This window comes from Balearica regulorum, chromosome 11, assembly GCF_011004875.1.
Source record: "Balearica regulorum gibbericeps isolate bBalReg1 chromosome 11, bBalReg1.pri, whole genome shotgun sequence".
Lineage (NCBI taxonomy): Eukaryota > Metazoa > Chordata > Aves > Gruiformes > Gruidae > Balearica > Balearica regulorum.
This window is the reverse complement of record NC_046194.1, coordinates 9259385-9281992: the sequence shown is the minus strand read 5'-3', so window position 1 is coordinate 9281992 and position 22608 is coordinate 9259385. Positions and strand designations below refer to the sequence as shown.

Here is a 22608-nt window from a genome sequence, read left to right as displayed (position 1 = left end):
CCAGCTCCATCAGTCGCTGCCTCCAGCGGGAAGGGAAACAAGCACACCAACCCACTGCCACCACCAATCTTCTGGATTTTAATTAAGCGGAAAGAAAAAGCCTAAAAACTCTATGGGAAAAAACTGCCTGCTGGTTTGCTTCTTATACCAAGTTGCTCCTCCAGCATCAGCCTGTCCCCTCCAAATTGCTTTTGTATCTTGCTATACAAAATGACTTTTCCTTCTCTGGGAGGCTGGAGGAGCATCTCACAGGAAGGGTGACCAGATTTCACAATACGTGGTTTTGAAGGTTGGTGTTAAATTTGACACTGTAGCTCCAAAGTAATTGTGACTAACCACTAAATCACCATGTGTAATGGATTCCTCCGAACATTTATAGCTAGCAGTTCCATTATGCTCTAATCTGGAAAACATCTAAACGACTCTCCACAAAAATTAGAGGGGAACATAAACGTCTTGATAAAAACAAGATTCCAGAGATACTCCACTTAACTACAGTGACTTCTATAATATAAAGTCTAGTGCAATAACATCCATTACAGCGCAGTCATTTGCTATTTGATTTTTAGACCCACACTTCAGACATCAATCTAGAGAGCATCAAGTCTACGTGAAAGGTGAAACAATCAAGAACAAACCTCTAGGACACCGCTGGGAGCTGCAAGGAGCAGTGAGCAGTAGCAAGGGAGCCGAGCAGCACCAAGAGGATGCCTGGCCACTGTGGATGGGAGCTGCCTCTCCCTGCCACCAAATGGTAAACTCAGAGTTGCCCTTGTGCTCCTGGATGCTCATCACTGCACATCATTTGAATCAAAACCCCCCAGCCCACAGTAAAACACTGAGCTATAAGAAGTGTCTGTTTGCCCTTGTTGAGCTTCATCCTCTTCCTAAATCCATGATTTCCAAACTCTGAAGGTCTGGGAGTAACACAGCCCCAGAGGGAAAAGCACCACCTGAGAGATCATGGCTGTTCTCTCTTGTCTAGAAAACGCCAGTTTGGTGGGGACAGAAGGAGGCCTTTATGCAATCAAAACCCACAATAAAAATAATGCAATTAGCTAAGCACACAAGAAGCAAGAGAGGGAAGCATTACTGATTCATTCCATTTTCCTGGAAAAGCCTGAACTGTGGTTAAGTGGAGGACAAGTTGAAATTTTCCATTAGTGGGGAAAAAAAAAAGCTTGTTTAAAGAGAAGGGAAAAAAAATCCCTCAGGTTAGTGTTCAAGTACAGCAACAATAAATTTTACCACAAAATCTCTGCTAGGCAGATACTTACCCTGCTCCCAGCCCAAGGAGCAGTGGAGCTTGTAAAAAGGCTACTCTTGTTTAACACAAAAACTGTGTAGAAAATAAAAACCAGTAAGAGAAACCCAATCTTCAAACAGGGAAGGGAGCATACAGCCTTTTAACATTCCTCTCCGCAATTCTTCCTCTAATGTCCCTGCTGGGGGTGGGGGGGGCACACAAGGAGGGAAAGCAGGCGGTAAGGGAAGAGCTGGCTGGGCTGTGTGCACCGGGGGATGCGACTGCCGCAGGTGACCCTGAAGAGCTCAACAGCACTTGCAGCCTGGAGTGATCTTAACTTACTCTGGGCCCGGCACACAGGCGTCAGTCTAGACCAGGGACTTAAAACCACTTTACCACCACACCTTCCTGAGTTGTACTGTGCGCTCCTACACCACAACCAAGGATCAAAGCCAAGCAATGCAATAAGTGACTCCAGCACATCCCAGCCCTGGTACCTGCATTAAAGTGAAGGCTTTTGCCTTTGTTCTTAACAGAAAGGGATGTTTCATCTCAGCTGCTCAAGCAAAGATGAATAACAACTTGTAAAATAAAAGGATGTTGTTCCACATGAGCTAAAAAGAGTGTGTTCTGCTCCCCCCTTCTCCAAACATCCCAAATTGACTCCCACCAGCTAGCACACTGCAGATTTTAGGACCACTTACACTAGCACAGGGCATGCCCTTGGGACACAACATGGTCTTCAGCATCTATAAATCCGACCATAACCCACTTCCAAAAGAAGGTGCATCTTCCAAGTCCTGTAACAGAGCCCAACACAAACTCCCACAGATACAAGAAGGCAATGACTTCTGGCAGCCCAGAACTGCAATTGCTGCCTTTACACTGCATCCCAGATGCCTGCTCTCCCTTTCCATAGGAAACTAAGTCAGTCCTCTGCTGTAACTGAAACGATTAGCCGCACTGTAAAGATGCGGCCCTAGACGGCAAGCCATCTGCAAACGCTCACGTGTCCAATGACTTCTACCTGCCCTGTGTTTGGATGGAGGAGATGAGGTTTCCACCCCAAAATTGTCCTCAGTAAGGAAACAGGTTCTAGGTAAGCTGAATATGCAAAGGTGAAAGTCACAGAAAAGCAGTCTGGTAATGCCTGCTGCCAAAAAGGGAGCAACTTGCTTCACAGACTGTTTTAGTTTCTCTCAATGATCAGATTTCAGCTTGAGTATCCATCAACAAGACATGCCAGATCTCAGGTTTAACCAACCTACCTTCTATTATAAGCAACAGGTACAAGTACTGGGATTCCCATATGTACTGTGAGACATTAAAAGATCTTTTTAAGGATATTTATCTCACAGGAGTAAAGAGATCAGAATTTCACTTATCTTGATAGAACACTATTATAAGACATAAAACTATTTTTTCCCTTACAGTAAAAATAGAGTATGATACTGGACTTCATACCCACAACCCTTGCAGGAATACACAGGTTTACTGCAGGAAGCATTTCACCTTCATGACTTCAGGTGATACATGAGGAAAAGCAGAAGCAGAACTGTCCTGCTAATTCCAGGAAAATAACATAACATGACAGGAAAAGCAAAAATAACCCTTTAGACAAGAAACAAGAGAGCCTTAGAGTCCTTAAAAAAGCCTGTATTTGCAGTTTCCAAAGTATAGTTAATTTGCAACATTTAATACACAAGTTGTCATCAGCCTTAAACCTCAATTTCCAGACCTCAGCCGTACCTGGGGGAGCAGCAGGACAGGCTGAGCACACGAGCAAATCCTCCGGTGTGACTGCTGAGCCAACTACGGCCGAGGCAGAGAATCTGCTTATATATTTTACAAATAACCGGATCCTTCCATAATCCGGGCTCTGAGAAATTTTTATCTCGCCATGAGCTCAGCTATTCTTAAGTCCTTTCTGTGGGGGTTCCCCCCCCCGTGCTGCCTGATACACTGACCAATTTTATAAAAGGGATCGGCTGACAGGAGGTCTGGATTCAGGTCAGATGGAGCTGGCCCTTCGGGTATGCTCTCCCAGATGCTGGTGGAAAAGAGGTCTAAAACTCCCTTTTTTCCCCTACATCCTCAAACCAAACCTGCCCAGGAAAGCCACCTATTCCTACGGTGTTCTCCTGCAGAGGCCTGACTGTTATGCAGAGCCTGAAACAGCTGCTGCTTCTGGTTCCCCAGGTCCCCAACCCAACCCAAACATACTAGCCAGGACGGACACCGTCACATGGACGCATCAACTTACCCAAGCTGCTCTCTAGGTCTTCGTGCCCCGTAACAGAGAATCTCAATTTTCACTTGTCTCAGCAAGTCTCTAGACAGTACACCCTCTGCTTGTCTTGGTGCATGCACAGCTGCAGCACTGGCCAGTTCCAAGTTGTAGGAAAAGGAGAATTACAGCAGGGAAAGCTGGCATTCCCAACGAGAGCAAAACACATGAAATCCCAACTGCAGAGCAGGAAACTTCACCACCCCAGGACAACAAAAGGTGCTCAGGACATTAAACTGACATAAACCTGTTCTACAAAGCTCCAAGCAATACATTTAAACACTTTAAGTATAGGCTTAAGCAATATATTTAAGTACTTCAGTTCATACAATAGAGTTCAGGCTGGACAAGATACAGTTAGTGCGCATCTTAACCTAGTGATGCACAATCTCCTTCCAATCCCTCCTCTGGAAGCATTGGCACTGTTCTCAGTCACCTGCCTTCAGTTAGATGTCCCAATAAATACATTAAAAAAAGATTCAGGGCAAGTTTTTCCAAAACCTGTATTGTACCAAACCTCAGGTCCATCGTGCTTAGCCCTGTTTGCAGAGAAGGATAGTTACTCACACACTTTTGTCCTTGCAAGCAACAAAAGAGCTCAGTAGTCCAAACATAGGGCAGTGCTCAGGCATTTCCCATGCAACATTTTCTGCTGACTGTATTTCCAGAAAAACTGCAATTTCTTCTTGCATGTGGTAGCACACTGAATATGCCAAAAACCACTGGGTGATAAGAGAGCTTGCAGAACTATTCCCCAGTCAAAATTCATCCCTAGCCACCACCCTCTTCTTCAGCTGTTCTGCATCACTGCTACCAAGCTGCAATCTCCAAACTCCAGCAGGAATGATCAGCTGAACCTCAGCACTACCCCATAAATCTCCCTCAGTGAGGAAGTTGCCTCTATCCATAAAAATTCTGGGAGTGCTCATATTCCAACCCAGAACACTGCTGACATCCAAAATATAACTAGCAGCATGGAAAGTGAGCCAGTAGCTTCTCAGGAGAAGTAGGTGCAGGTGCAGCTACTGTTTTCATTTGTTTTCTCCACGTCTCCTCTGGAAATGGGATGAAAAAAGGCATTTATAACTCTGCTTTGCAAAATGCATCAGTTATGTTCATGAACATGGGCTTACTTGGGGGTCTGAGCTGTTCCAGAAGCAGGACTGGTTTAAATGGCTATATAGGATAGTTTTGCAAACTAACAGTATTTAAGAGATAAAAGGAACTAACCACAGTTTTAGGTGTCTACTACCCCTGCCATCTGATGGTCTAGTCCTCTCCGCTCTGAGCAGGTGCTGCCTTAACAGCACCCATTGCAACCAGCAAAGCAAAAGCTTAAAGCAGAGCAGCAACATTTCATTCCTACTGACTTTGGTGAGGACATCTTGTGTTAGATATCCAGTGCCTCCTATTTAGGAGAGCTTTTCTCACTACACTTTTCCATGAGCTGGAGCACCAGGCTCACAGACATACTTCTAGGGCATGTTAGACCATACATCAGGACAACTGTACAGGCTTCTGAACTTCCCAAGCTGTTCCTTCCAAAGATTAAAGTCAGATACTGGTTCATCCATAAAAGGGGGTGAAAACTAGATCGTGCAAGAGCTCTGGTGTGAAAGGACTGAGCAGTGTGACCACGCGACAGCAGCTACGTGGTCAGGGAGCTTTCCTCTTCCCTTCCCAGGAAGGGGACAAACACCACGGCACCCAGAGGACACCGGCACGGGGCAGTGTACATGGCAGGCTGGAGTCGCCCATCAGTGCAGGACATTGGGTTTGTATTTTAAAACTACAGCTTCCCTGAATTCAAAATAAACACTTAAAAACATTTCCAGTGTCTCTACCTAAGATTAGGCCAGGAAATCCAACATCCTTTATGGTTCATACACACAGAAAGATATCCTGATGCGAAGAGCTAAATTACATAGACACGGCAGGGGTGGAGAGGAAGAGGACAGGCATAGTGATGGAGGTGGGACTCATCCCAGGTGTAACGTCCTGGCTTCTCAAATCCCACTTGCATGTTTAGCCACCACCTTTCTCCCATGCAGACCAGAGCCAAGAATACAAACCCAGCAGCAACCCACCACTAGAAAGACAAACAACTGACCTTTAAGTCAGCTTTATTTGAAAGCCAAAACTCTACTCCACATTTTATTGACCTAAAGTTATCAGAAATCACCAAAATAAAAAAAAAACACCCTATTGATGTTTCAGCTAAAGATGCACAGTTAGGAAAAGAGAAAATGTAACTGGGAGACCATGCCAACACAAAAGCTTTTTCTCTTACCACTGACTGACTTGCAGCACACAAGAATTGAAGGAGTTAAAGCCTAATTTATGCCATTTATGTTTTTGTAAGTCACTCAGCTATCATCAGGCAGACGCATCCTGTTGTGTCTGACATTTCCTTGAGCGCTTTTGTCTTACTTCTCCATGCTACCACTGTACTGATTAGATCCAACACCCCCACAGAAAAACAAACAGCTCTGACAGAAGCCACGCAGCTATCTTCTTCTCCATCTATGGTTGGCGACATCAGTTCCAGGAGGAACAAAGCCGCCTGCTCTTTTGGGGGCATCGTACGGACAGATCCCTCCACCCACATCCAGCCCCATTAAAGTCCTCCACAGGCAACGAGTACCGTGGGAGAATGACTCCCGCAGCATCTTCCCTATCAAGAAGAGTTAGCTGCTGCCAAAAACAGGGAAGAAGGTGGTACCTGGTAGGTTTTGCTCAAGCAGGACACAAGCACGTTCCCAATAACTTTCTCTGAACCTGCAAACCAAAAAAAACCACCCAAAAAACAAACTCAGAATGGCTTGGGATTGCTCCAGGGAATAGCTTTCCCATAGGCAAAAGGAAATGCTCTCCTCTCAGTTACCCTGAAAAAGCAAAAAGCAGCTTCTCTGGCTTTGACCAGACTAAGCATTGCTTTTCCTAATAGAGGGGTTAAAACAGTTGCTTTACTCTGAACACAGGGATGCCTGGGAGAAAATAATCAGTCACAGAGAGCACTTTACTCACTTGATTTGGGTGTTTGCTGAAGGATCCCACAGTTCAAATCGTCTGAACGAGTAGATTCCCACTACTGGGAGCCTTGCAATGTTTTAATTTACCCAACACAAAATGGAGTAAAGGAAGAATTGATCTTCCAGCTACTTGGACCTCTAAGCGCATCAAAACTTCACAGTCTTTTTGATTATGGGAAATTAGGAGCATTTGCTACAAGGATCTCATGAAAGGCATCATCGTCTTCATGCTTTTATGGAGATGTGCAAAATCGTTTAATGCTGCTAGATTATCTCCCTCATAGCTGCATATATTTAGTTATATGACATCAAAAGTTTGGCTCCTTCAGAGTTGGATAAGCAGCTGAGAACCAAGAAGTAACATAACTTGAGTCTCACCCATAATGGATCTTATGCCTTATAGTTCTCTAAAGATTAATGATTTTTCAAGACTAAATAAATGGAGATTTCACTCAAAGCTGTATAAGCAGTGTCTTAAATGGATTTTGTCTTTAAAAGCATGAACAGCTGAGGAAGAATGCTGGAGTCAGGGAAGAAGAAAAAAGCTAATCCTAATTGACACTTATTCAAAAACACTATCTTGTTATACATATATACACGCTACCCACCCAGAGATACATGAGTGGATGGAAACAGCAACAGTGAGTTATGAGTTTACCAATAGACTTTTATTTCAACAAAAAAACACCCCACTGAATGTTAAACACAGGTCCCACTCTGTGAAAACATATTGAAGGAATTATAAATTCACTGTTTACACCAGCAATATGAACTTAAATACAAAAAAAATAGATTGCTTTGGCTTCTTAGTCTCACATTAGCAAATGCAATTATCTTTCATTAATTTTACAGTGTTCACAGTAGAAATTAAATCATTTCTTTATGTCTAAGAAAAACTTTACTGTGTTAATTATTCATAAATACCAAAGTCTGCTACTTATTACTCATCACAAATGTGATTCATTTCAATAACGCCTGAATAATTCGATGCTACCCTATTAGTCCCAGAACACACTGTACAATTGCCAGCATCAGCAAATCAATCACAAACAATAATCCACGCCTGCTGCCCAGTGCCAGCTGCCGAGGAAGAAGGGGAGGAGGAAGGCAGGAGCGGCACTGCCTCCCCACCCCGGTGGTGACCACGCTGCCTTTGCTCTCCCATACAAAAATGTCATCCCACATCTCCTGCCCCGGTTGGCTTTGATTCCATCCAAGATGCTGCCAACTCCAAGAGGCGCCGCTCGGGCGAGCAACCCAGCCCCAAACTGGGAGCGGGGAACCAGGCTCCCGAGGGAGGAAGGCAGCGGCTGAGGACGCTCCATCGCTTTGCTTCCCCGCAGATTTACATCTGGGCAGGCAGCTGCCCTGCAATGGGAATTAGCCGATTGAGAAGTAAGGGGGGGAGAGAGAATTAATCCTCGCAAGTACGTAAGAAGACTACAAGGGTAATTCCAAAAAAGGCTGAGAGTCACGAGGGCCGCTCAGCCACAGTAATCCCTGCAGAGCGAAACAAAGCCCAGGCGCCATTTCTGCAGCTAAGTGGTTAAATAAGGAATTACCCAGAGTTTTGCGTCCCGGCCGCCAGCTGCTCAGCAAGGCCCGAGCTAGCCCAACGCTGCGACGGCACAGCAGACTGGAGTTGTGGGAGGGGAACAGGGGACTGAAAAGTTTCTACAGCAATAAAATATGCTTGAATCTTCTGGAGTTACAAATTTTTGTTCTGTTCCCTCAGTCATTTTTAAAAAACATACCCGACCACACACACACACAAAAAAATAAAATCTCAAAAGTTGCGCAAAATCACAAATAGATTTTCCCCCCCCATAACAAAGCCAAGAAACCATCGGTACTTTAGACACAATTCTCTCCTCCTCACACTCCGTCAGTGCTCACAGGGGGCAGACGGGGCACGCAGACAGCCCCCCCGCCGGGTCCCAGCTGCGGAGACCCCGAACCCAGGAGCAGTTCAAGACCCATGTCCTCTCGGAAAAAGCCATTCCCCACATCCCATTTTCAGCCACGTATTAATTATTTTGCTTTCTAGCAAGTTACGTGAGCTAATTTGGGCTGATGCTGTACAGAAACGTTGCCTTCATTATTACAGTTGTGGAGAAAGTAAATTAATGCAAAGGATTGCACACAGGGGCCTAATCCATTTGAGGTAAATCAATGCATTGCACATTTAAATTGCTCTGCTTTCCTTCAGAAAAGTACATTGAAGTGATTCATTAGGCACTGAACTGTTCACAAGAAACAGACCAATTCTCTTAGGCATGCCAGTGCATCTCTGCTAGTTAAATTTAAAAAGCAATCAGATCTACTAATAAGTCCTTTTTGCCGACATTTACATCAGTAGAGAACACGATTCCTGACAATTCAGATTAAATAAATGAGGGACGAATTAATCTCAGTTAATACGTCTCGGAACTGATGTTCAACTTGTTAAACTTAAAAAAACTGTCTTTTAATAAAAATAAATAACCTATGGTAATGCTTGATTTCCAAGCGACAAAAAAAATTCTCTGAATTTAAAATAAAAGGCAGTGGGAAACATATACTTTTAAATAACTAAAAGTCAATTTGCACTTTATTAAAGATTTAGAGGAGAACCGAAGAGATCTAATATGGAAAATTATTTTTTAATCCCCTTAAGAAGTCCTGTAAAAAGTCCAATACTTTATCTGCAAAACCAGTGATATCAATTTAGAGAGCTTTGTAAGTCCTATAGTGGAAACGTAAAAAAACAATGAACTTAAGTTTATGACCAAGACCTTCAAGGTCAGGCCCTGTAATGGGATTAGGTGAAGGAACTACTTGCACTTATGAAAATAATCCCCTGCCTTTCCCCTCAAAGCCCCGGTTTTGCTCTGCAGGCTGGCCCACCGCTTCCAGCGCCCCCAACCCAGCCCCAGCTCGGGTCCCACCAGGTGCCAGGCCGGGAACGCAGCCGATATGTGCGCTCGCAGGTGGCCAGGTAATACTCACTGCATACCTCATCCTGCAGCCGCAGCAGCTGCCACACCAAAATGAGCAGGGTCATTAGGAAATCCAGCTGATAAATGAAGCAGCGGAGTCGCTTGGGCCTGGCGGCATCTCTGCAAACGCTCCTTTCCCCCCCCCCCCCCCTCAGTTTTATAATTGTTGCAGAGTTTTTCCCGGGGAGTTTCAGCGATGTGTATTTCAAGGGCAGGCAGGCACCCTCCCGGTGCTGTGGCCAGGACCCAAATTACAGCAGGTCACCCCATCTGCTCACTCACAGCCTCCAGCTCAGCCATGCTGGTCCCTTCTCCTCCTGAGCAGCCCCACACCCCCAGCCAGACTTCACCCCCAACATGGCAGTGCTCGGGGACCCCATCCTTGGAAATGGTGTCTAATCCATCAGCATCCACATGTTTTAAATTCTCTACCTCCTGCCAAAGCCTTTATTATCAATCCCAAGCCTCAGGGCGCCGTAGGACTCTACAGCATCTCTCCTGCCTACAAGGGGTTTAGTGCCAATTCACAGGGCTTAACTATTCCCCAAATTCCACCACTACAGGTGAAGCAATGGAGCTCATCCCCTTGCACAGCTACGTAACACCTTTGTTGTTTCAGCAGCAGCTGCCATTGAGCAGGCCTCTCACTAAGAAGCAAAACCCCCCCAAGTGATTTTTCTCTCCCTGGCAGCATTACATGAACCTTTCCCCCTCCCCCCCGAAGCAGCTTACTGGGAAAACCCACGCGAAGGACCCAGCCTGCTCCAGGGCTGATGGCAACGCTCACTACGGCAAAGCCGCCTTCTTCCCGGGGCTCTGCCACCGATCCGGCTTGTGAGGAGATGGGCACACAGCGTCAGACCACGAAGCAGATGAGATTTGCAGATGCAAATCCCACCACGTTCCCAAGAGCACGAGGATTAATCTGTTCAGCCAGAGCCACACACAGTAAACACTTCCAGTTTGCTGGAAGATGTTTCAATGCATCTTTTCCTTAGATTTTTGTAATACTTAGCTTGGAAGAGTTTAACTAACATTTAGGGACAAGACAAGAACACCCATGCATCACCAGGGGCTTCCATCCCACATCACAACAATGTGGTGTCAGCACCAAGCCTCGCAAAAGAGAGTAGGCACCATCCCTGGTCACAGTCCAACATGCTTGTACCAGCAGCATTAACTTTCTTCCGATCTCTCAATGGAGAACATCTTTTTCCTTTAACGCTAGCTGGGACGACACCAAACACAGCCCGATCCCTACCCACAGCCATGTCTCTCACCCGATGAGGGTACAAAGCCACGACACCACTTAAGGATGTAGGTATCTGTATTTGCTCCCATGTCTCATTACATTTTCCAGTCTAACCCCGACACCTTTTGTTTCTTGCAACAGGGCCATTGGATTTATTGCTACAGACAAGTTCGGTAGATACTTCCCATAATAATTAGCCAGAGCCGAGCAAAATCGCAGTTCTGTGATGCTCTCACACACAGTTACTTTGGATGCTGCCTCCGTTCAGCATGCCAAAAGCTTTGAAGCTTCCACAATCAATCAAGTGACCCAAGTCAGTCACTCATGACTAGGAAAAGGCAATTTCTCCTTTCTCACCACCGATGCCAAGTGGCTGAGACAACCCCCTCCTTTTTGCCACCACCATCAGCCCATTCTACCAACCTCCCAAGCAGCAAATCCAGCGCACACAAAGCATCAACTATCCCTGCGCCTTCCCCTTCCCTCTCCCAAAATTTCCGGATGCCCCAGTGGTGAGCAGTGCTGGTAGAACAGGAGATAAGCAGGAATGGGGGCATACAGAACATGCACCCCCCCCAAAAAAAAATAAATAATTCCTCTCCCTGCACCCTGAGATTCAAGGTCGTCTAGGGGAAGGAAGGACCAAAGGAGGAGAATGAGATCTTAGCTACCTACTACTTAAGGAACACAGGCCACTGCTACAAAGGAAAGCAAGCTTTGGGGACCTATATGCTCACAGACAGGAAAGCACCATTGTGTTAAAGCCAAAACAAAAAAATATCACAACAGCTATCCTGAGTATTTCTATTGCTCCAGTGCAGGAATCTGCCCTCCAAGCCTGCAATTCCCAAAGAAAACAGAGGCAGACAAGTGACAGGATTAAGAGCAGAGGCTGAAGGATGAATGCTGCAGGGTGATCCCATCAGATCATATCAGGGCGATGCTCTGTACCTAGTGCTGAGCATTACAAGCTCCAGGACAGGGTATCCTCCAGACTAACAAAGGCCCAACTTTTAAACAAAAGGCCCCTACAGAACAGCCCAGCTCACCAGCAATCTGACAAGTAGACTCTCCATGCCCCTCAAGTTGCAAAGTAATCATACACAGGTGCAAGCTAAAAAGTTTGCTGGAACAATGACCACTGATTTGGGTATTCCCAGTCAAGGCTACACAGCCCAACCACACTAACTACAGATTGCATTATGCAGCTGCCAAGCAGTTCAAATTACTTTTACAGCAGGTCTCGCTTTTTAATCGCCTCGATTATAAATGCAGGAATTCCCACCCTGGTCAAGCCAAGCTTCACTTGAAGAAACCATCCTCTGCTCCTGACCAAATCCTGCTCCCTGCCCTGACGATGCTCCCTAAATGGGCTTTGCACTCCCTCGTTCAGCGTTTGCACACCAGGGCTGCGCTGTTCCTGCCCTCCCACCAGCACTAACCCAGCACACACCCCTCAGGACAGTCAGGCTTCCCCCCAAAAACCCCAGCACAGGAACAGCCAGGCTGGCCCAGCTCAGAGCCAGCAAGGCTCCTCTGCTCACACACCCTCATCCCACACCTACTGCTGCTCTGAAAGAAGCTATTATCTGTCCAGAAAGTGCTTAGATTAGCGTCTGTTACTGGCACTAGGAATAGGTGCTAATTAACTAGTTGTCAGCTGAATGTTGCTAAATTGAGAACACAAAATAAAAAGACAAGATATTACAGTGGGCAGGAAGACTTGAAGGGACTATTGTTCATTTAAGAATTTCTTCTTTTCCTGTATTTTTAAACATTTAGAAGTTGCAGTCCAAATAATTGCTTGTCAAGACATTATTTGTGAGACTAACTGTAGCTATTAAGCAGGCTGTGTAATGAGGTTATTAAAAATATAACATCTTTTTGAACTCTTTGAGAGAGTAGACCTCTACCTAACACAAAATCATCACAGCTTCATTTTCATCCCTCCCTCTTGGCTTCAATCCCAAGTCATGAGTCCTAGCGACCTCTCAGAAGTCAGCTATGACGACATACATTGCTGGACGAGGAACCATCGCTCTGACCTCTTGGGCAGGTACACAAAACACTTCTGTTTTGACTCAGAAAAGCATGTTTGGTGATCCAACAGGAAAAAACAACAACAAAAAAAACCAACAACAAGCGAAAAGCAGCAGACAAAAAACTCAGCTCTCAAAGCCTGGCATTCCCTTCCGCCTAAGGTGGTGAGTTCAGGACAAGGACCTGTTTCTGGGGAAGGAAGGGAATCCATGCCCCACAGCTACAACTCTGCAAGCCAGTCCCTTCTCTAGGGGAACAGAAAGAAAAATCACTGGAAGCCGTCCAGCAAAAGAGAGCGCATATTATGCAATTTCCATTTCTGCTGACAAACAACATATTTATAGGACAGGTAAAATAAACTACGTAGTCTGCAAGGCTCAGCACCCTGAACCTGGGAAGCTAATAGACCCAGAGGACAAGGAATTGGTTCCTGATATTTGCAAATGGGACGTCACAAAAATGAGACAATTAAATTTTAAGGCAGTAGGGAAAACAAAAGAGCAGGAATCTCAATAGCCAAGTCTCATAAAGAGATGCTTCTTGGGTACAGAAAGATAATGACGCTAACCATTTTTCTACTAGATGGCAGTGTAGTGTCACACTATATAAAAGGAATTCTAGGAAGGAATTGCTTTCTATTTCAAGTAGATCTGTGCTTAGACTTCACTTCAGATAGCGTGATATATAACAGTACTCTCATTGTAAGGGGACCTGCCACTAGTCTAACAGCGCAATAGGAGCGATACCCTAGTTTCCAATTTCCCAGCAAAGCAATGTGAAAAGACACTAAAACCCTGAGCTGTTCTGCTACACGGTACAGCTGCTTGCACAGCCACGGACAAGGTACTCGGTCTGTTACAACTGAAGGTATGCTGTAATCAAACAGCTCCAGGAGCTGAGGAAGCAGGTCCTCACTGCTCAGGAGGAAGCCAGCTGGGCTTTTTAAGGGCAGGAGCAGCATTTAGGTAACCACCTAGATACAGTCAGGTGAGGTTGGCAACTTCAAAGGAAGGTGTAGGAGTGACGAGCAGAGTCACTAAAATTCAAAATGCAAACACAAAACAAACAAGGTTAAGGCTGAAGGACGAAGCAAGTATTTGCAGGTAATATTCAGCCGTAAGAATAACCTTTACTCTGCAAGGCCGCTATCCGCACGAGCTAAACTTCAGATATAACAAGATACCGTGGCTCGTGAACACTCCTAAAACCAGGATTAATTCCTGGCATACACAGGAGCTACAGCGTGTGTACCCGGGGAGCCTGGTACCACGAGGTGATTTGCCAGAGACGGCAGAGCCCTGGGGAAGGCTGCAGACAGCCGGAGGACCCTCACTGGTGTGAGCCGCGGAAGAGCCGCACCGGGGGCCCCGAGCCCTGGGGCTGCCGGGCCTGTTCGTGTGACACCGTGCAGGACGCTCGCTGCTGCCAAGGACCGGGCTCTCCGGAACTCCTGGGCTTCCCCACCGCAGTCACAACCGCGACAGCCTGCGGGACACCATTTACAGCACTTCACTCGCAGCAGAGCGGGGGTCAGGTTTTGTTTGCTCCGCAGAGCTCAAGACACGCCGCACCCACCACGGCAGCCCCGGGCCGGTTTGGCTCCCGGACCCCTCGCTGCACCCCGGTTTGCAGCCTGCTCCGTGCCGGGGTGCTCGGTACCGACCGCGTCCCCCCTGCCCCCCCGGCACCGCAGCAGCATCCCCGCCACGGCTGCGCCCAGCGGGTCCATCGCCCATCCCGCCGCACCGGCGCTCTGCCACCACCACAAGCCGCGGGGCGGGGGGAGGGAGATGGGGGTCCGCGGGAAGCTCCCCGGGGAGGGCCCAGGGCCCCCGCACGGGCTCACCTGGAGGGCCGGAGCCGCACCTCCTTCTTGCTGTCCACCACGGAGGGGACGCAGTTGGTGAGCTCGGTCCAGTCGGCGTGCAGCCCGCAGCTCCAGCCGGTGGAGAAGCGGGAGAAGAGCCAGGTCTCCCGCTTGCCGGGCCGGTGGCAGGTGCACTTCTTCTGCCCGGCGCGGCACTCGCAGGGCTGCTCCAGCTGGATGTTGCGGACCAGGTGCCGGCCGAAGGTGGTGCCGCCCGTCTTCTGGATGTGCAGGAAGACGATCAGGTCGTCCCCCTTGATGTTGAAGTCCACCCGCCGCAGCAAGTCGGCGGCGGAGAAATTGAAACGGGGAACGAAACGCGCCGGCGTCTCGTCCTCCGCCCGGTACGGGTCGGCGGCGGCGGCGGGGCTGAGGGCGCGGAGCCGCAGGAGCTGGCACTCGGTGCCCGGGCAGACGTACTGCAGCACGATCACGGCGAAGAGAAAGAGCATCACCAGCGCCAGCAGCACCTTGTGCGACCGGTCCTCCATCGTCGCCGGGAGCGCCGCGCATCGCCGCCGGCGCTCACAGCCGCCGCCGCAGCAGCCGCCGCCGCCACCGCGGGGGGCCGCCCCGGCCGCGCTCCGCCGCCATCGCCCCACCGCCGCCGCCGGCCCTTCCCGGCAGCCCCCGCGCCACCTCCCCTCAGCGCGCCCCCGCCCCGCCTCGGCCCCGCCCCCCTCCGCCGGGCCCCGCCCCCCTGGCCGGCACGGCACGCCCGAGGCCTCTCCGGTGGCGGCGGGAGCTGCGCTCGGCACGTGGCCGAGGCGCGTTGCACCGCGCGCAGGGTGGGGACCAGCCGTGCCCGGAGCTCAGCGCTGCACCGCGCCCCGCGCGGCCCCCTCTGCCGTGCGCCCGCGGAGCCGCGCTCCGGCCCTGGCCAGGCACTGGACACGCTGCGCGCTGGGCACGGCTCGGCACCGGGGCGCTCCGTGCTTCTGCCGCGGTGCCGGGCCGCGCTGCAGGCCGAAGAGTGCCACAGCCTTACAAGCCCGTTCCCACCCGTCCGAGCTCCGGGCGGCTGCAGGTTGCCCAGGGCGGAGGCCGCTGTCCCAGCAGGGAACATCCGGTTCAATGGCAGAGCACGCCTGCGATGCCGCCATCCCGCCCGTGCATCACGCACACCTCCATCGCTGGCCCTGCTGCGCACCGAGCTGCGCTTTGTCTCCACACCACACCCTAACACCCGGGTTTAGCGGGGGGGATGAGTGCATCGACCGGTTTCTTTGACGCCCCAAGTGGTTTCAGTTGATTCAGGTATCAAATACATCCGTCAGCATATTTTGGAACCCCTCTGCACGATGAGAGTGTTCTGTAGATAATAATAACAAGGATTCTCTGGGTTTATCGCTGATTAAAGTTCTTTGTATATTTATATGCAAATGATGTTCAGCCCTCTGGCTCCTGGCACGTTTTCGATGAGGCCTGGTGGACGGGAGCACACCGGTGCTGTGCGGTTCTGCAGGATCCCCCACCCGCTGCATGCAAACGGCCCGGCAGGGCCAGGGAGAACAGCACGGCGAGTGATCCTGGTTTTTCTCTTTCCCTCTTGGGTGCAACTGATGTTGTGGCAATTAACGTCTGGGAAAACTGCAACCTTGCAAGTGACTTAGAAAAATTGAATATAAAATGAGGCTTCTGGCTAAAGGAGGTTTTCACCCCATCCCCAGAGTCTTGACTTTCAGAGTCAAGGAGAAGCAGCTGGGGCAGGACCTGGGGTTTGGCCACCCCCAGTTTAAGTGATGTGCTCCAGTATGTAACTGGTGGGCTCAGCTGTAGATCTTACACAGAGGTGCTGCATCTTGCAACACTCCTTCCCTCTCACTAATCCGTGATTTCAGGTAGGGCTGGAAATGCCTGAGCTTCTCCTTCCCCTCCGGAGCAGGCGGAGGGAGCAGTCCTGCCCTGCACAGCACCTCAGCTTTTGCTCTCCTGTTGCTTGTGATGCTTCCATTTCTCTGCCTGGCCAATCAGCCAAGAGCTGAATTTTCTAATATGCACAGCAGACAGCAAAGAAAATAATTTGAAAACACTCTCCCAGACCTTTATCCATCATAAAAAGGAAAAAAAAAAATGGCCTGCCCCCTTTCTCGTCCTCTCACAGTGCTACTGCAATTCACTTTAAGTAATTTCACCAGGTACATGTGGTGTTTGGAGGGGATGTCTTTATGGTTTTCATCCTTGAGCAACCTATCCTGTCTTTCCTATTTTTTTCAGTTGTCTCTAATATTTTGAAAACATTTACACTCACAATAATAGGCAATTTTATCACAAAGATTCTAGGCATGAGAACTACTGAGTTAATTTGCTTCTGTTTATATCTGTCTCTCCAAAATGAATGGATTGCACCATTTAATGAAAACGCTGTGTTCTGAAATTCAAGCCTTAAAATTATAAAGATGTTTCTGTGTGTTATATCCATCACTCTCTCACAGACGTTTATATAAAAAAAAAAAAATACATTTGCCTCCAGCTTTATTTATTTTACATTATGAAATAACAAAGATGTGTGCTGGGTTAAAACCGATCCTGAATGCTAATACATAAGAATTAAAAGGAGGGAATAATGATGGCCTAATGTCTACACTAAATTAATATATACTATAAAAGATACGATGCATACTGGGTTGGTATTCCCAGCAGAGCCATTATTTTGGAATGGGCTAAACAAACAATGATCATCCTTTCACTGATGAGTGATGGTCTCCAGTCTGCTGCCTTCTCACCCACGGTATGTAAATGATGTTCCATAGCTTTGATCCAGGGACACAAAACATTTGCTCAGGCACTAAAGAAATGAAAATCACCTCAAACAAGATAAAAGTAGGACAGAACAGAGCTGTTAAGGTTTTACAGCATGGGCAAGTTTCAACGGCTGGCATGGCAGCTGGTTTAAGTTAAGAGGTCAAGCAAAAATGCCGAGCGCCTAGTCACACCCGTGGAAAAAGAAATCTCTGCCTTCTTCCTGGCACGTGGTATCCCCACATCCATATGCACGTGCATGGCCATGCCCGGACGAGCACGCGGGTCTGGCTACTGCTCCTCTTCTCTCTCACCTACGAGTATCCTCTCCCACCAGCTGGTCCCCTCTGCCCCCCCCCCATCAGCAGCTGACCCCCCCAACACAGCCTTGCCCAGCGCCTCCGGTCCCAGCCCCTTCCTGCTGCTGCAGATGAGACAGCAGAGCTGGTGCAGGATCTCATCTCGGGCTGACCCCCCTTATTTACCCACGGAAACGTTCAGAAAGGCAGGGGTTTGTGCGTGAAGGCACCAGGTATCTGCCCAGAGACAGATCAATACAACGCCTTGTGCCTCAAGCCCTAAATTGATCTTTGCAGCTTTAGGAAACTACTGGTAGCTCTTCGTGCAGGATTGATAATCACATCCCTGTCTGTTTTCTGAAGACTTTTGTTTCCACAGCATCTGAATTTCACCTTTGCATTTGGCTGGCAAATGGTGACTGCTTGGCCCTAACAAAAAGAAAACACACATCAGTTTTGAGGTAAGCGGGCTGTCGGTCTGTAAAACTGAGCTTTATTAGGCATTAATGCCTCCAGCTTATTGAAAGGATTGAGGTTTCATGTCAGTTCAACCAGAGTAGCTCAGAGCATCCGCTGCTCCGCAGAGGTACGGGCAGAGGTGCAGGCAGCTCTGAACCCCCTGGACCGAGAGACAGGAGTGGGCTGTGGCAGCCCCGGCCAGGGCTGGGGTAACCAGCTGCTGGGGGGATGAGGTCTTTTCAAATCAGAGGGGAAACTATATTTGCACAACAGCACAATTAGAATAACTTGATTAAAAGAAATGCAAACGAGCCATTAACTTTGCTCTGCTAAATATCCTTGTAATGTGATTCTTCTTACAGTACCTGTGCAGGAAGGGGGAGAAGATAAATGAAATAACTACAGAAAAGCCTCCCGTGTCATGAAAATAGCATATTTATTAAAATAACAAACACAACCATCACCAGCCCAACTGCTGCAGCTTTCTTTTATGGACTTGTCTTTCTCAGCTGGAGTGGCTGATGGCTGAACAGGTGTGTGGCCAGGACATTCAAAACCACTCTTCCCTTCGTGGGTCCTCAAAGTGATGGAGCAGATGCTCCCCCCACCACTTCCAGAAGACTTGTGCAAACCCAGTACTTTGATAGTTTTACTTCTCTGTTGAGGCTGGGTAAAACTGGATTATGGAGTCAAAAGATATCACTGGGGGACAGAGAGCATGAAGACACCACCCTGCTCCCTGAGGAAACACGGCTTAGAAAGAGTGGAAAAGCACAGAGCAATGAGATGGTCATTGCACAGGAGGAGAAGCAGGGCCAAGAGTAGGGAAACGGCCAGCAAAGGACCAAAGAAATGCTGTGGTGGGAGAGGGACAGAAGCTCTGCTAGCGCCGTACAGAATAAGGCCCTTATCTAGAAAAAGGGTATGCAAATAAGCAAAGGCATGGAGCAGCAGGGTGATGAGTAAAACTAATTAGAAAATGAGGCTTGATTATTCATGGACTTGACATATCAGAGAGCAGCTAATCAAAGGAATAATACAAGTTTGCATATTCTTTGTAATGTGGGCATCAAAGCCTTGCTTCTTGTCACTATGACATCACCACTACTTATTCCTAAAACCAAGCACACTTGATGCGAGCGTAATGTCTCGCTCCAGATCACGCGGTGGGTCTTGGAGAGCCTGAGATGTCCAAAAGCACCACTGTTTTTTCCAGCTATTGAACTGATCTAGCAGTTATCTCTATTTATGAATTTTGCCTTCCTGAATACAAATATTGCCCAAAACTCTTTGGGTGTGTGGGAAACTGGGCAGCCTTTAAAAGCTTGAGAAAAAGACTTGGAAACGCAAAGGACTCACCTTGCAATATAATTGCAAGAGATTGCCAGACAATCCCTTACGGTTTCATTTTGCTGCTGACTGATCGCTAAATAAACTTTGTAGACATCACACACAGGAAGAGGAACTTGGTGGAAGGGATTCGCACAGTATTTGCTGGATGCAGCAAGCTTCCAGAAGTACCTCCTTCCCAAGACATGGCATCGGAAACCATCCTTCTGGGCTGTTCATTGCAGCAAATCTTGGATTTTCAGCATCAGTTGGAGCCAGACAAAAGGCAGGCTAGCTTTGAAGTTACAAGGTATCATCAGCAGTATTTCCATTTCACACATAGATCTCGGTCCTTTGAAAGGTTTTATAGGAGGACTTGATGTGGGGCTGGCATCTGGATGTGTACCAAGCTTCTGGGCAACAGTCAGAGAGTGAATAAATGATACTGTCCCATCACCACTGATTCTTAACCCAGCATGAAATTGGCTGAGAAACTGCTGAAACATCAAATTCGCTTTTGATGAGGACAGTCTGGGACAACTCCAGGGAACAGGATCCATGGGGATGAAAGGGCTCTTTCAAGTATGCCTCTGAATCAGTGGGAAAAGTGAGACGACGGGACCGCTCCTGCCACTGTTTGCTTGTCTGAATAATTACAATGATGGGTATATTAATACCATCTGGCATTAGAGCCAAAGAGCAACTGGGCATTGAAAGAGATTACTGGTGAGGTGTGTGAAGCACCCTTTTGGAGGTGCTTATGGGCAGATTAGGAGGAATTAGAAAGGGTGTGAGCCAGCGAAGCCCAGGGCTGCAGGCCATATGGTCCAAGGGACATTTTGTGCCCACTTCAAAGATATATAATGCAAACCTGGTGTATCTGACCTACTTTGGAACAAAACCTGCAGCATTTGCCTGATTAAGGTACGTAAGAGACTAGGTCAGATAATGTAGTGGTCTTCAGCAGTGGTTTCACGCTGGAGAGAAAGGCTGTTAAAGGACTCGTACAAAGATTTGTTGCGTCTTCCTAAAACCAAGGGGAAATCATTCCAGATGCCCCTGAAAGAAATAGTGGGAAAAGACAGAGTATTACCTAATGCTATCTCAATAGGTAGTACTGTGTGGAGTAAATACAGTGGGATGTGGTCCAAATGTATTCAAGAAATCTGAAAGGTGAAATCTGCTCTTCACAGTGAAATTATTCTGGTTTAATTACACTGGTTTTGAAATAGATTTAGTTAAACTGATACCACCCTTTTGCCTGGACGCTCTTCAATCCTAGAGTAGTTAATATCGATTTAACTTAATTTGGTGTCATTCTGTGTACAGACTGCATCTCAGATGCTGCATAAATATTTGCGTATTGAAATTGATGCTGAATTCGGGCAAACAGTCTTGTGGGATTTACCTGTGTGAGAGGAGATCAGATACAGGAGCTAAAAAAAAAAAGTCACAGGAAGAGGTCTTAAATTTCCACAGATGAGTTCATGCAATTACCTAATTTGTAAAATGAATGAAAGAATAAATGAAGGTGAAGCAAAAAGAACCCCAAGCATTACCAAATAATGAAAAAACGAGGCAGCTTTCAGGCCAGCTTCTTCCCAGAGCTGATGAATCTTCAGGGAGTGATCTTGTAATCCAGTGAAACAAAGAAATACTTTGAGATTTTGCAAAAGCAGATTTGCAGGGATAACAAATAAATAATTCACAGTTTCTGGAGATGTGAAGATAAATTCTCTTTCCTTAATTTCAAATTTAGTTCTGCCAGTTGCAAAAGGCCTACAGCAAACATCCCTCTACAAAATAAAAATGAGGGACAAAGCAAGAGCTTCACTGTCCAGTTATGTGTAAAAGGACACCTAAAAAAGAAAAAGCTCACCTTTCTCTGTAGCCCCCTCCTCCGCAACCACAAGTCCACAGGGAAACAGAATATTTGTGTGATATTACACTGAAACTTCTGGAATAAGAAAACAAAAATCAACACTTAAAATCTAGTTGTCACCACAACAGAATTCAGTAGACAATCCTCAGCTGGGCTGGACATAAATAAAGAATATTGAGCACAGCAATTTCTTGTTGTTTCCCAAAACCACTTAGGTTTCCAGGCATTACAACACTTCACAATAACTAAAAGAAAACCAGGGCAGTATGAATTTGTAGCTCCTGATCCCAAATTCTAGCCATTGGGTCACTTGGCCTGGGGCCAGGCGTTCCGGGGGGCTCCTGGCCAGCCCTACATTTGCATTACTAAAGGCACAGGCTGCTCTTTGAATCCCCACGTTGTGGGAGATGCTGCCAGTCCCGCATGTGCCACTTCGCCAGATTAAAATAGTAGCAGCTATTTTAATCCGCTGCTGGAATACATCTGAAGAAATTCTTTGCAATCCCTTTCTTCTCTTCCCAGCTGACGCAGAGCCGCATGGCAGGGAGCGCACGTGCAGTTAGTGTCCCCGGCCGGATCCATCCTGGCCTTGGACAGGAGAGGTGGATGTGGGGGTACCTGCTCCACGCTGCGAGCACCCCTTCGGTCGGTAACGGACTGGCCCCATCGCTGTCTGAGCCTCCTGCTCAGCGCTTTGGAGTAGGTTTGGGATGCTGCAGGCCCCTGGAAGGGACCAGCTGGGGACCAGCAGCAGCCCCACCACAGCCTCAGCTTCCCCTCGCCCATCTGATGCCGATGTGAGCTCTCCATCCCGCAGGCTGAGGGCTGCATAGCCAGACATTGGCCACGGAGACTGTAAAATCTAGTCCAATACTGCTTAAATAAGAGAAGCTAACAGATGACTTCTTCTTTGTCCTGAACGTTTGTTAACTGCTAATTGATCTAATCAGAAAATCTAATCAGAAAATAAGTGGGCAAAGGAAAGAGGGTTAATCCTTTCGTTCCTGCCCTGTCAGGCTGGCAGGGTCCACTGCTGGTGTGTGTACACTCTGTTATACACTCATGTCGTGCATGCACTAGATTACTGTACCAAAAATTACCTGTGCAAAGAGATGGTAAAGACAGCTATTATTTTAATGCATGGGGCTAATTCCACTCCTTTTCCTGCTCATCTTTCCCTATTAAAGATAAGCAA

At 47.6% G+C, this 22608-nt stretch overlaps 1 protein-coding gene across 1 annotated transcript in view; it reads right to left on the bottom strand.

The window, feature by feature from the left end:
• The window catches only part of HS6ST2 (heparan sulfate 6-O-sulfotransferase 2), a 133077-nt gene extending 117747 nt beyond the window's left edge, over positions 1-15330 (bottom strand). Inside the window, exon 1 of the mRNA XM_075763181.1 lies at positions 14682-15330. Within this exon, the coding sequence (XP_075619296.1) occupies positions 14682-15193 (512 nt within the window). The 5' untranslated portion in view covers positions 15194-15330. The remainder of the gene's footprint in view (positions 1-14681) is intronic.
• Positions 15331-22608: the final 7278 nt, after the last annotated feature.